General features: G+C 39.4%; 1 protein-coding gene across 1 annotated transcript; it reads left to right on the plus strand.

The window, feature by feature from the left end:
* The first annotated feature begins 797 nt into the window (after positions 1–797).
* Positions 798–4,300, plus strand: LOC116709196 (galanin receptor type 2). Its single transcript, XM_032547608.1, has 2 exons — positions 798–1,010; positions 2,110–4,300. Exon 2 carries the CDS (start codon positions 2,129–2,131, stop codon positions 3,050–3,052), a length of 924 nt encoding a protein of 307 aa, XP_032403499.1. The 5' UTR covers positions 798–1,010; positions 2,110–2,128; the 3' UTR covers positions 3,053–4,300.
* The last annotated feature ends 11,595 nt before the right edge of the window (positions 4,301–15,895 follow it).

Genomic DNA, 15,895 nt, shown 5'->3' on the forward strand with positions numbered 1-15,895 from the left:
TTAGGCTGCGATTCAGAGTAATTTATGGGTTAAAACTTACTTTAGAGGTTGGTGTGGAAATAACAAAAACATATCGATGCTTATGTTGACTTTTTGGCTCATGCATCACACAACCAAGCTGTTAATGTCCCACTGGAGGACCCTGTGGCTTTTTTTTAACAACCCCCGATAGAAAAGACACAGATACTGGTAATGGTGTGGTAACCAAATGCATCAACGTCAGCTATATCCTGTGCTAACAGCAGCAGTGTACACCACAGGCCATTAGCTGACACAGAGCCATAAATGCTGCGGAAAGCCTGATAAAGCCACAGTTAGGAGCCTGCAGACAGCACAGGAGAAATCAATCAGAGCAATACGGAGAAACATTAATATCTCTGTTCTGAAGTGGCTCATAGTATCATAGTGTGACTGATATTTAAAAAAAGAAAACAGTTTGCAGAATTGGGTCATTTTTAATCAAGACTGTAGCTGGATCAATGCATTTGCAGCATTAAGAAACAAACTAAAACTGAGCAGAAAACTCGAAAAGCTCTGGGAACATTTGTCATGTATCAAGCTAAGCAATCTCAGACTTTTTCTACAATGAAACAACACGACATGGATGTTATTACTGCTTGTAAACATTAAAAACCCTTTGCAATGCTCTATATATTTGTTTACAGCTACAGCTGAGCACATAAAAGTGATTAAGTATGGACGTTTCACCGCCAACCTGCCAGGCATATGGAACATGTTACTGCTCTCTCTCTCGGTCTCTAGACAGCGGAGAACGTTTCTCTTTAAACCCAGTCGACTAGAATCAATTTGGTTCAAGCAATGTTTGCCGTTCATGCGCTCACCTTTCGCTGCCACAGTTTGTCATGAGTCCAAAGAGGCCGACGGTCTGCCCTGGTTGGAACGTTTCAACGAGACAAAAATCAGCAAAACCAACAACTTATTCCCCACGCGTTATGTGGCACTTTCATCTACAGGTGCAGCAGAGAAGGAACAGCTGAGGAACAACAATGGTGGGTGTAACTATAATTATTCCTCCTTTATTGTACTGTTATTGGTATTAGTGAATTTGAAATAAGCTCGCTTTACTCATGTTTATGAATTTTCTTATAAATGAAGATCTTTCCAAGAACAATAACACAAGTTAAAACAAAAGTTTATTTGTTTTCAGAGTATTTTTGAATGTTTTTTTTTTTTGCTTTTGCTATAAAATTGTTGTGGAAATAAACACCTAAACTAATAGTTTTCTTTATACAGTTATTTACAAAAAACATTTGAAGTAGTTTTATGTGCAAAAGCTGTAACAGGAACTACAGACCAGGTCAATATATCTGAAAAGTATATTTATTTAAGTAACTCACTTAACTAAGTGAAACTAATTATATAGATTAATTACAGACAGATAGATGTTTTTAAGCCTTTATTTTTGCTAATTGTGATGATTTTTGCTTATAGCTATTAGTGGTCTGATGTAACATCTTGAATATCACAACAGACCAATAAAATCCAGGCTGATGAAAAGCATGTTTAGTGCCTTGCTACAGGTTGTTATTTTCAAAAGGTACTTTTGACAAATGAGCATCATCAGGAAGCATATTCTACTTTATTGAATATGAATGTTGTCAGGGATGCTGCCAACAGAATGACAGTAACATTTAATTTTTCCTTTGACAAATTCAAACATTGTTTTTACTGGATTTTACACAATATATGCAATAGGTGTAATAGGTGGAAAAGATATTGAAATGATTAATCGGTGTCTTATTTAACAAAAAGTCAGAAAAAGCTTGCATTTTTTCAGGGATGTGCTGATGTTTTAGCAGCAACTGTGCAAATGCAGAACAGAATTTTCTTCAAAGACAAAATGACAGTCGTAGATTATTTAACGTTCACTCCCAATTACAGGCTGTTCTGTGTTCATATAACACATGAAATCCACAAAAAAATATTTAAAAGCTTCTGGTTGTAATGTATCAACATGTGTGGAAAGCTCTAGACATACGAAAACTTCTGCAGCACACTGGTTCATTTAGAGGAAGAACATAAAATAAAGCTTGAGAAACAAAACGCAAAAGTTTGGAAGTAATAAAAGACATTTTTTTCTTTTTTCAGGTGACCAACAAGTGCTAACATGGCCGTTCCCAACACGTATGGGGTGATCTTTGCTTGTGTCTGTGGAGTGATCCTGGGCATTGGTTTCTGTGCCAACCTGCTGGCTTTCTCCTTGTTTGCCAAGAAAAACACACTGCGTAAGAATCGCCTGGACATCCTTCTTCTCAGCATGACTCTGGCTGATTTCCTAACCCTCCTCCTCATCCCCTTCACTCTGCACTCCGCTGTAAGTCACTCTTGGCCTCTGGGCGACATCTCTTGCAAGGTCTACCAGTTCCTGCTGGCGTTCAGCCTGGCGGCGAGCACGTACTCTCTGTGCGCCGTTTCCATGACTCGAGCCATGATCATCACCAACCCGTACCAGCCTCCCACCATGGACCTGGTCATCCTCATGTTTGTCTTGGTCTGGGCCCTGAGTTTCTTCATCAGCCTGCCTCTGCGAATGTTTGCCACCAAGGAAAGTCTGAACCCGAGCCTGGCAAACTTCAGCTTCTGTCTTCCAACCATTCATGAGCACCACTACCAAGTGGTCATAAGCCAATTCGTGCTTTATTACTTTATTCCAATGCTGGTCATCGCCTTCAACTACGTTCGCCTGGCGCTCTTTCTCCACAAGAGCCCCGTAATGTCGGTGTCCAGTGCCAGGAACACCCGTAGAGCCTCTGTCTTGGTGTTTTTGGCTGCTGCTACTTTCTCCGTATGCTGGCTGCCTGGATATGTGCTGGAGCTGTGCGTGTACCTGGGACTGTACCGCCACGGACGGGCTTGGGAGACGTTTTACTTCATTTGCACCATGCTGCAGTACCTGCACCCCTGCATCAACCCGGTGCTCTATGTGCTGCTCTCCAAACGCTACCACCACAGGAGGGCAGCCTGGCTCTTCAGCTGCAGCAGGAACAGAGTGCAGCCGCAGGTCACCAGCGTCACCACGGACAGCTTCTGATGGCAGACACGTGTCGCTCCATGGTTATGCTCATGTTCGTGTTTTCTGTTTTGTAATATGGTTTCAGAAACTGCTATTATTATCCAAAAAATAAATATAAAAAAAGTCAACAACGGGAGGTTGGTTTGAAGACTGGATGTGGTGCAAAAAATCTGTAGCAATGATCAGCCTCCTAAAGTTTTTGATTTGAAGCATTGCGTAAAGATATACGCACTTAGAAGGACAATGATGGACATCAAGTTACATTTGTTTCACATCAGAAGACTTCTCATATCTCTTTAGTAAATGTTGTTCCATTTTGCTTTTTATTAATCGTGCTGTTCCCTGAGTTTTCACAACAACATGGCATGCATTATGATGCCTTGCTCTTACTTTCTGAATCTTATGATGTCAATGACAGGGAAAATATATCGCTGGTTTCTTTTATAGGCACCCCTCAAATATGTGTAAAAAATATTAGTCTTTTATTAGAGTGGCATAATTTGATACTATTGTCAATACTTTGCATTTCTCCCTTTTGTCAACAGGACAGCACTCAGCCTTTTGCTTTAACATGTCACAATAATTCTTCTCACAGTAGTCCAGAGTCCTGAGTCCTCTCCTGCATGCTCTTCTCTTCAGCTAAATCTGCAGGTCTTTTTTTTATATTCAGGTCTTTGTTTAGTGTCCGGTGAACCAAGCCTGTGCTTTAGAGCATTATTCTGTTAAAAGGACCCAGTTGTGACCCATTTTCAGGTTTCTTTCACCAAATTTTTGTCTAAAACTGTTCTGGTATTTCTAAATGTTCATGATGCAACACACTCTAGCAAATTTCCTAGGACCTTTGCTTGAGAAACAGGTCCACAGGATCACAGGCCCTCCACCATACTTGACTGAGAATATGAGGTATTTTTCTAGCTATCCATCCTGTGTTTCACACCAACCCGGCCTGCAGGTTTAGTTGCTGAAAATAATCTGTCTTGTCTCAACAAAGAGCATGGAGCCTGTAAAAGTGCTAGTAGAATTTAGCAAACTCTACATGTTTATGTTTGTGGTGGTAGGACAGAAAAAGGTTTTTACCTGACGTGCCTCCAAAACAAGATATGGAAATATTTACATATTTATAACAGAAAGTTGTAACTTATGAAATTCCAACAAACTTTGATCAGTCAAAAAAAAAAAATTAATCTTCAGAGAAATTTATTTTAAACATGTTAAAAGTGACAATTATTTGGTAAGCAGTCATTTTAATTCCTTTCGTACTATTGTACCACTGAATAAATTAAGGTTTCCTTTTTCTTTTTTCTTTTATTTTTCAGTATAATATTATCTTACTGTAATTAAAGGCATTTACTGAGGTGCCAAGCAATGTGTCAGACTCTCTATAACTGATGTTCACTTTAAAATAATTGTCCTATTTAGGCCATATGTAAATACAATAATTTAGATGACTGTTTTAATTAAGACAGTTATATTACATCTAGTGGCGCAACACTGTTCAGGGAGAGATTGGGAGCTATTTCTGCCTTTTCATACTATCAAACTGTAATACATTCAAGGGCAAACTGATAAATTTACCCCCAACAGTGATGCCAATGTCTGTTCACAGGACAGCTATTCTACCAAACAGCAATAAATCACTCAGTGGGATCTGCTGCCTCTGTAAAGGACGGCCATTAAATGTGAGCCTCATGATCCCGAAAGTGTGAGGCTACAAAAAGAGAAAGGTAAAACCGCAGGCTGAGCTGCAGCCTCTCTGTTTTAATAAAGTCATCGTAAGAGCTATTTTCAACACCCCACAGCTTAATCCCACACTGAACAAATTTAGGAGATTTCTTAACATTAATGGTGTTTTTGAATTTTAAATGCTACAATTGAATGCCGCAGATGTGCTTTAAGCACATTTTAAAGCTTTCTTTGAAAAACGACTTGCACTTGTATAGCATTTTATCGAGTCCAGAGGAGCCGAGAGCATTCAGTCACTCTCCCAGTAGCATTGCGTTAGTTTCATTAACCACTGAACTGGGAGAGTTAAAAATACAAAAATAAATTTGGTTAATGGAAACACGTCAATTTTGGAAATTCTCGCGTTATTTGATTTTTGAGATAGGATGAGGTGGTTTATTGGCCACAGTGAAACTGCAATGGAAAAACTTTTTTACATGAGTTACATGATCTGTATCTTGAAACAATAAAGAAGTCGACAGGAAGTAGTAGGAGGATGATGGTTAGTTTTCTTTTTTTTCAGACAATGTGCAGCCGGCTCCACTCGAGCTAGAGCACTAGAGCAGCATCTCACAATTCACCAGAAGTTGTGCATCATTTGAAAGTGTTGAATCCATAGCTTTTCTGTAAAATAGCCGACTGCAATTTCCCCAAATTGCCGCATGCGCAGCTGCTCCCAAACTCCAATGCCTGAATGAGACCCGGACGTCTCCTCTGACGGCTGACAGATGATGGACATTAGCGTCACAGCTGAACTATGAATATATCTCGAGTGAGTATTCACATCTGTCACTGTCATGATTTTGAATGACTTATCACATGAACACGCTTATTCACATGTGATTTTAATTTAATTTCAAAACACAGCAATTGTGAAATTGTGGTTTTGTTTTTTTGACATAAGCAGAATAATGACAAAGATTTGTAAGGAAACGCTGCTATTGAGGGGTCAGTTTGGACATCACCAGCAGTCGAGGCGGGTGAATTGTCTTATCCAAAGACACAACAATGTAGATGAACAGAGTTTGAACTGGCTGCCCACTGGTTAAAGGACACACTCCTACCACCATTTCCCAGTATTTTAGTCTAATTTGTTTTGTAATATGGATTGAATTCTCCTTCTCTACATGTAACTTGGGTTTTGTGTTCTCACAACACACTCTCGCTGGGATGAATGCATTTTTTTCTAGTTTAACCCAGTTGGATTCCCCCACTGACTAATGCTGTTATTATGTTTAATCCACAATAACCAATCTCTTGTCCTCAGCAAACCTTTTGAGAACCAATATGTAAGAAAAATAGCTAAAAGCTTATTTTAGGGAAAAGGCTAATGCTAATGCATTTTCACTGCGCAAGACAGTGCCCTGGCCTGAGAGAAAAAGATAATGCAAGGTAATATTATTGCACCCCCTACGGCGGTGCACTAGTGGGAGGCAGTGAAATGCTAATGTTTGTGCTAATGTTAATGTACTGCCTTGCTACTCAAGGCAGCACACTAACCTAAGAGAGAAATATAATATAGGCTAATATTATTGCACCGCCAGTGGCGGGTGCACTAACCAGAGGGGAGTATTAAGGCTTTATTTTGAAATTTTAAGTAAGCTTCATTTTAAATGTCCAAACTAATCCCGTGAGTAACAGTGATTGGGTTAAATCGTTTCTATAATGCCCAAAAGAGCAATTACCTGATGTAAAAATTGTCAAGGCTTTTATTTTGAAATTTTCAGTAAATGGCCACACTAATCCCATGTGTAACAATGGTTGGGTAAAATCAGTTATAAAATGCCCAAATCACAAGTAGTTCTAAAGGCCAACTGATTCCTTCTCAGTAGTAACTGACAGTTCCACCATGTTGTAATTCTTACATTCAGCTCAGACCTCTTTTGTAGGCACTGAGTGTCCGCCATGTTGTAGTCCTAACCTTGAGTCATTGTAGTTCTAAAGAGCAGCTCAACTGTCATGTGAGTGAGACAAACAGGGAGAGACAGAATTCTAATAGTTTAACATAGTTAGTTTTTCTGAAAGACCTGAGAGGAATATTCAGGCTTTTATTTTGAAATTTTCAGTAAGCTTCATCTTAAATTGCCACACTAACCCTGTGTGTAACAGTGGTTGGTTAAAATCAGTTATAAAATGGCCAAAACACAAGTAATTCTAAAGGCTCATTCCTCTTCTGTAGTAACTGACAGTTCTGCCATGTTGTAGTTCTGCCATAGTTAGAACTACAGTGATGCGTTTTTGTAGTCCTAATCAGTTGCTCTGCCCTGCTCTTTGTTCTGTTGCTATGGTAATGAAGCATGTCTGTCAGTTGTGAGTGAGACACACTCACAATTGACAGAATTCTATCTGTTTGAGCCAGCCAGTTTGACTGAAAAAAGCAGTCTGAACAACTCCTTTCCATTCGAGAACCGTGATACATATTCGAAAACCGTTTGAAGCGTATTAGAGGGCTATTTGTCGTCTCTGATAGTCCCACGATTCATATCTCTACCTCACTCACATTATTAACAGCGATGAGAGAAAGATGGTGTGTGCGGAGGTCTGAAATTTTTCAGAAATATATGGAAGTGAATCAGGGAGAGCGTCAGTTTACCCAGGCACATGATTTCGCTCTGAAGCACCTTGACAGAAAACCGTAAGCCCTAGCGAAATTTCGAAAACATTTTACCGGAACAGGTATGCGTATCAATGTCACGACCGAGTTTGATGTCGATATGGCGATATTTGTGGGCGTGACGGCGATTTCAAAATTGTTTTGGGGTCAAAAATACACTTCATTTCACACTCTAACGGAGCGGCAGTTGGTGTCAGTTACACTCTACGTTTCGGCAGTTGGAAATTTTGTTTGTTTTTCGCCTTTTACGTCGCCATCGTAACTCCGAATACCACTACAAGTAATAACTAATTTTTCGGGGCCGCACGTTTTGATACCACTTTTGTGGGTGGGCACGCAGCGGTACGAGCCGCGTTAACGGCCGCGGAAGAATAATAAATAAAGAGGCGTTCTATTGGGTGTAGAACAATAGGTGCCTGCCATGCAATGCATGGAGGCACTGCTCTCCTTATGCATTGCGATGGGCAGGCCCCAATTATCTTGAAGAACATACATGTTTAACAAGCAAGAAAATCTAAATCTCCAGTTCATCTTCATTAAAAAAAAAAATCTATTAACACTCTTTGAGTCTTCACCACCAACAGAAGCATGTGTGCCACCCGATAAATAACTTCTACACCACTGCATTCAAACTGATCTACAGTTTCCCTTTCAAAGAGATGGAAATTACTTCACCAACATGATCATAAACCAAGATTCATTGGAAGAGAGACTAAAGGCCAAAACATGCTGCAGCCCAACCACATCATTTGAATTCCTGAGAGACTGCATTCTCAACACGCTCCATGAGTTAACCAACGTACATAGCTGACAGAAAATAGTTGCGGCAACACACTGTAAGATCAGATAGCTCCTGCCATGAGCTAATCATTCCATGTGGCGAACAGGCGAGTGTTGAAGGAGCGCTGGCTGTTTATTTATAGGCGTCTCTAAGGTTCTACCACAGGGCTTGCACTTTAGAGATAGATTCAGTTACAGCTCTGGTGAACGACAAAAATACTGCATCTGTACTGACACAAGCTGGGCTTTAAATTATTGATACGAAGCTATGGGGAGACAGTTCTAAGAACATGTAATACTTCATATGGATTTACATTGCGACAGAGCTGTGATACAGAGCGTTGCAATTACAGACTTCCGTGTTTTATTGAGATTTTGTAAGATTAACGCAAGGCTAACACAAAGTACTGTATGATTGTGGAGTAGAAATAAAATCACTGTTTTTTTTTAATAAGTGGGAAAATGCAGGGCAATCCCAGAAACCCCCCCACCATAGGCTACAAAAGGAACATTTTATTGCTTTTACATTGGTATCATGCACTATTTTGTGTATTCCAATCACACACAATGACAATAAATAGATACTTTTAGTTGTCATGTAGCAAAATGTAGAAAGGTTTATGATATTTGAACCTTTTCTCCAAGACACTGTGAACAAAAATTCTGCTTTTCCGCTGAGTGAACAACTCTCCAGGTGCTGCTATCTTCCCCAAAACCAGGCAGCAAGTTTCCTCAGAAATAAATCCAACAGTAGAATTTATGCGCTGTGAAACCGAGTGAAAGAAAGCTCTTCATTTTAATGGATCCGTATGGATTCTTAAGGCTTATTTTAAAGCTACAGGATTTCCTTGCAGTGTGTTCAGTCACAGGGCATTAACCTGAAGCCCCCAGGACTAGCGTGGCCTGACGCTGCAGTCCAAGCGTTTGTTGACATTGTAAGGCTTGTTGTAATATGTAGGTACATGACAGGTGAAGTGCAAAAAAAATGGAAAACGCTGGAGTTAACACTGAGTAAACTAGACTTCAGAACAAGTGAGGCCTTGTAAGCGCCAGTGTAAATGTGGCACTTCCTACAAAATAAATAATCAGGAGGAGAAAAATCTGCACTTGCTTCAAATAACTCCTGCAATTATTTGTACAGGCAGAAAGTTTTAATCATTTGATGATTTAAAAACAGCTTTAGGCTTAGATTTGTTTCTGAACACACCTCTGTTCAGCATCTAAACTAGAAGCAACTTTGCGTGGGGGTCAACGTCCCACTGGCTTTGCAGAGGAAACCATGCAACATTCACTGCAACATTTTACTGCCCAAATATCAAGAAATGTGCAGCAGCAGCTGCTGCTGCTGGAACTTCTTGTGTTTTCTTGTGCATTTCTGAGAATAAAATTTAAACAGCAAGTTGTTGTCTGCATTGTTCAATTCAGAAAGGTTGCACCAAATTTACAGCAAATGTCATTTCAGTGTACTTTCAAAGCAAACACATCGAATTGGGAATGTCAGTCATGCTTGCTGCAGCTGTGCTAATGGTGGAGACACATCTTAGCACTAAAGGCAAACTGTTTATCCGTTGTCCTCGGTGACCAGGCTAACTAGCTTTAGCATTCATGACAGAAGACTAGCTGTCGCTGTGCAGAGAGCAGCAGGACCACAGGGAGGAGGCAGAGGAGCTGGATTATTTTCACAGATTATCTGTCATGTTATTCTGTCAGGAAGTGGTGACAGTTTTAACAAATATGTAAGGAAATGTACTGTTTATAAATTCACATACACATGACATGAGAGTTGGGAAACTCCAGTTACAAACAAAAATAGGAAGCAAATGGAACAGTGTAATCAGGAAGACAGACGATAATGAAATATGTAGAATTACCAAATCTAAAAGAAAAAAGAAAAACCCTTCCTGTTTGATTCATTCAGAAATTCTACCTTAACTGGTGGGAACCCAATTTTAATACCTTATTGGAACACTGATGGATATTTCTAACTCTAATATTGTGCATGTAGGAAACATTTTTGTTTTTTAGCCTGTTGTATTCTTTTTGAGAGAGACAATTGCCAAATAATATTGTGTCAAATTAGAATTCACGATAAAATAGCTTTGAAAGGTGTGACCTACAGAAACACAGTGGAGCATACCAGAAATATCCGTCTGCTGATTGACTCAAGACTTCAGCTGGACTTGGAAAATAAAAAATTGAGAGCGTCTCTGGGTAATAAGTTATTGTTTTATTTACTCGGATTACCTAGAAAAATCAAATCTGAGCAAAACTACAGTGTATGATACTTTTTTTTCCCCAAAGGGAATATTCATCAGTCACAAAGAAATATTTAATGTCTAAGGAAGTCAACAGGAGCTCAGGCAGAAGGCTCTGCATGCTAATGTCAGAGGAGTCTTACAGTAAAGCGATAGCAAAACAAAGTTACCAATAAAAATTTTCCTGAGACCTTTGAAGTCCCCCTTGATTAACAACCCATGTGTGGTCCTCCTGTGAACTGATCCCTAGTCGCACCCTGTCTGAATGCTGGACAGCTTGGTCTGCTAAAAAAGGAAAAAATTTGATCAAGGAGTGAAACAATAATCCAAGCTAGGAGTGAGACCCGCCCATGCCAAGGTAATTCAAAGGAACCCATCCCTCCGGATCCGAGATATCCGGTGTCATGTCTTGCTGCATGCCTCATTGCCGATCAGCAAAAACATGAACATCAACTTCAGATGACACCGGGCTAAATTTGGTGGCTATCAAAACGCTGGAACTGGCAAGGAGCTTGGCCGGGGGGTCCACTTTCCCTCGTGGAAGCCCTTGGTTTGAGCACTTTACTTTGATGGATCTAAGTTGAAGTACGGGTAATGAGGACAGTATAAACATAGCGTAGGCTCACTGGACCCGAAACTTTCACACTAGTAATTAGAGGCAGCTGCGCTGCCCTCAGATCGTTGCCAGGTGATCAGGCTGATGAGTCTGGATTACATGTAGTATTCACGAGTTTGCATCATTGACGCCCTATCACTGACTAATAATATCATAACTTCATCAGAACTGTACAACACGGAGGGAGAAAATGCATAAATTCTTTTTAATTAACATAAGCCTGAACCATGATAAATGAAACATTGTCCAACACTTTGATGCATAATGATGACTCTTGACAAAATGTAACTTTCACTTGTTTTCTGTGTGGTGTCTCATTTTTGCATTTTTGTGTTTTTATGGTGCGAAGCACTCTGAACAGCCCCATCGCTGTTCAACATCGCTGAAATATGCCATACAAATAAACTTGACGCAAACTTGATTGATAAGATTCCAACTGAAATTGTGATCCAAGATACAATTAGAAGTAATATTTCTGTTTACTGTTGCATTAAAATCCACACTGTGAAAAATATCAATCCTCGTAAAAAGGATGGAAGTTGGTGGGAATATGTGTGGAGGCACTGAGAAAGATTCCTTGCAGACAGCAACCATTATCGGTCACTCTGTGTCATAAACTGAGCTCAATGTTTCTGTTTCGTTGTAGCCATCAGACTGGTGACCCTTTCATTGACTATTTGCATTATTTTAGTGCCAAAAAGACCAACTCACCTAGCAACCTTTGTTCCTTTCAGCCACTTCTCTTAGACCAAAGATGGACCAATATTTATTTGATATTTGTTGCCTCACTGGTAAGACTGATGTTTTCTGAGATACCAGTACCATCTTACACACCTTACAGATTCACTGTATGACACAAAAGACACGAAACAGCTTGACTTGCCTTTTAGCCACTTTGGGCAATATCTATGCATGAAGCAGTGGCTACAAAAGACCCAATTTCCCACAGTATTTCTGACAACTGAGGGCAACGACTTGACAGCCTGAAACACTTAAGAAAAAGACATTTGTGGACATTCAATGTGTAGAAGGAAGCGTTTCTCACTTCCCACAGAGTTACATCAGTGGCATATTGACTTAGAACGTCTTTCACATAAGATTGTGGTTGTAATTGCAATTTGTTTCCAATTATGATCCTACTCCTCACATGCAATGTCAAGGGAAGTTTTTTTTCTTTCATCATTGTAAAATGAAAAATGAAAATGAGTCTTTCACTATTTGGAAAACTGTGATGTAGCTCATTATTTTATTGCTTTCCAACAGATCTTTAAAGTAATAATGTTTATTTACTTGGTAGCACTAGAAGAAGTGGAGATGGTGGTGAAATGGACCTTGTTGTTCACCTGGACAACAGAATAGGACAGGAGACGCAACTGGCTGTCTACAAGAACAGACAGAGAAAATTATGCTTCAGTGTTTGCAGCAAGATGTATAATCTGGAGAGTTAAATCTTTTCTACCATCAGCTGTGGCTTAAAAAACTCTGATGTAGAAGTCTGGTTTGGTTCTGGGGATCGCTCTGGAAGCACTGAAGATGACTGTGCAAATAAGGACTCTTAATCAAATGAGCAACATCGTGGACAAACCTGAGCATCGTCTTCATAAGACTGTCACAAAACAGCAGACTGTCTTCAGTCAGAGGCTTCTTCTGATTCGCTGTACGACAGACTGCTACAGCCATCACCATCTACAACAACTCAGGAATTTGGGAAACATAATCTGTGAAGTCAGGCAAAATTTTTGAAGCTGCAAGTTCTGAAAAATACTCTGAGTTTTATGAAAGCACCCTGTAACTCCATGGAAAGAAAACAGTAGTTTACAGGAAAGGACCTAGTAACGTCCAAAAGAGTAAAGTTAAGGGAAAGTTCAGGCAGCTACACAGCAGGTCCACAGACCGTAAGTTCAAGATTTCTGAGAGAACCCGGTATTTTGTTAGTACCCTAACTTCTGGGATTGTAATCTGAAAGGTCTGGTAAAGTTCTACAAACTGCAAAACAAGTTTTGTAAGAAGCTCTGGAAGTTGTAGAAAAATAATGCTAAAGTTTTTAAAGCTATTGTGCTACTTATAGGAAAGAAACACCTAAAGTGCAAGAAAGTTGCATAAATAGTTTGCACAGTTTAGACAATGAACAAGTAACTTTCAACTAAGAAACCAGTAAAATTCAAAGTTGAAAATGAATAAATAAGCAACGTGTATTTTTATTGACTCTGTTGCTGTGCACTATTTCAGCAATTTCAAAAATGTATATCCTTTAACAAACCTGATATATTTTAGCCCAATTTTAGCTTAAAATGTTGTTTTAATGAATGGCAATTATTAAAAACGTCTCTGAATTTTGTTATGTAAAAGCAATATGGATTGAAATGCTAACAATTATTTGTGCTCTGATTGTCATAAAGACTGAATAGAAAGTATTGACATTGTCATCACCCCCCCCCCCCCCCCCCCCCACACACACACACACAGACACTATTTCTTTATTTTAATTTGAGCAGAGTGGATTACCCTACAACATTTTGATTGCTAAAAACGTCCCTTTCAATTTATTAAAATCTTTCACACTCAAACACGATATGCACCTGTATTCACTTACCACTCATATGTCCACGCAGACACAGACATGCATGCACTCAGTTCAAATAGTTGGCCTAGGGTTCAGGAAGACATGAGAGCCGAGAAGAGTTGCTGACACAAGCAGCTACTGTGATTACCTCACGTCTGTCATGGCTTTGAAAGGAAACCCATCCTCAGTATATTTAGACAAAGACAAGCTTTAAAAGATGGAATAATGAATAATGCTGTGCTAATAAATAATACTTTATAGCCTTGCAAAAGTATTTATACGGTCTATTTTTTTTTTCATATTTTGTTACTTTATAACTGCAATACTTAATGATCATTTATTCAGATTTTATTTTCCAGAAGTTGTGCAATATTTTGAGTGATACACTTTTCATTTGCTTTATATCCCTAATAGCTTTGCATGTAGAGACTAATTATTTTTGATTATTCTTCATTTCAGATAAATTCAGGTTCAGTCAGGTGGGACAATGCTGGGTTTGTTGACAGCAATGTCCATCTGTGGTCACAAATTTTCAATTAAATTTGGTTCTGGACTTTGACTGGGTCTTTGTGGCAAATGAATAACCTTTCATCTAAACCAGGCCACTACTTCATCGCTTAGATAAAAATAGATCCAACTGTATGTTTAGGGTTGAGCTGCTGCTGGGAGGTGAACATCTCTCGTCTATTTTGCTATAACAGGTTGTTTTTTTTTAAGCATTGTTCTTTATTTAGTTTGTTATCATTTCTCACCATCGTTTCTTTCCATGCCCTTCCCATCTTAAGATGTTAGACTGAAGAGAGTTAGATGAAAAGTTCAAAGTTTGGGATTTTGGTACCTTGCTTTAACCCTCTCTTCAGTTTTATCCCTTAAATTGATTTTAATGATACTTTTTGTTCATTGACGTTCACAAACACACACAAATGCATTCCCTACCTTCCAGATGTTTATATTTAACACGTTTTGAAAGCTGTGCATTATGCAACTATGCACTACTTTGTGTTTCTTTAGTAAAATAAATTCAACTAAAATACATCAAGGTTTGTTGTAATGATAAAGTTTTGAAAGACAAGGCGATATGCTGGGACAGACTTTAGAATGGGCGTACTGGGGCAGTAGGTCGGGCAAAGATTTTTATTTTCTACCTTGTTTTTCATCATTTCGCGAACATATTAGTCTATATAAATCTAATTCATGTGAGTTGCAATATTTTAGGATTTTTATGAACATGAACTCAATTTCTTGGGCAACAACATGGACAGATGATTGTTGGCTAGAGGACCAATTAAACCTGCAATGCATTGGTCCATGTCTGCTGATGTTCAGACTGCCTATTAATGTAATTTGCATGATAAAATAATTTTTCCTTAGTGGATAGGACACTAAGACGTGCTTCAGCCCAGGGACCCGCATCCTTGTAAATCTGGAAAAAATGGAAACAAGAGGCCTAAGATTTCTGTAATTTTAAGAATAACAGATGAATGATGCTAACACCATAACACCAGTCAACAAAAATGTCTCCATTTTGAGTAGAAGTTTTGGTAGTTAATCTTTGCCAACGAAAATGACATGCAAGATGAGTGACTTAACAGTATTTTGTCACTGAGGGGGTCTCCTGCCTTCATAGGTTGAGCCATTAATAACGATAGGAGGTCCCTCACTGTCAGCAGTCGTTCGTCCTGCCAGCGTCATGGCACGCCTCCCTCAGGCTTCATTAGGACATTCTGCCACACAGCTTAGTCCACCCTATATCCCTCCACGTAGCTATCCTTTACACAAATATGATGACAGAGAATGCAACACTCTTGTGTCAGACAAATAGCAGCTCGCAGCTCGCAGCGCCGAAGGCTTCAGTGGTGAACGCTTCCTAAAGTGGAGGAATGTCACGGCGAATGCATTTTAAACAAATACGCTCTTCACATTTGTTCGGGCTGAATTTAGAGTCACAGTGTCCGCACTTGTTTGTTATTGTACGTTTCCGTGGATACAGTCTTGACCTGACGTGGCTGCATGACCCAGATGTCATTTGCCGCGTGCTACATGCTAACACACAAGCAGCAGGTGACACCTAGTCCAGAAACTTGATATTTGACTTTATATCCTGCTCTTTTGTTCGACAAAAATCACGCTCCTCTGATGTGAAATGTAACCCTCTGAGAGTGAAAGGGTTCTTGTTTTCCTCATAGCAGGTTTGGAGCTACAGCACATTAATTCAAACCATCCGTCCTGCGTTTGTTGCACTGATTAGCACCCCCTCCGTCCCCATGCTATTCTTGCAGTCATTGTTTAGCCTACAACTGTGGTGTCTTAT

The sequence above is a fragment of the Xiphophorus hellerii genome, chromosome 2 (genome assembly GCF_003331165.1).
Source record: "Xiphophorus hellerii strain 12219 chromosome 2, Xiphophorus_hellerii-4.1, whole genome shotgun sequence".
Classification (NCBI taxonomy): Eukaryota; Metazoa; Chordata; class Actinopteri; order Cyprinodontiformes; family Poeciliidae; genus Xiphophorus; species Xiphophorus hellerii.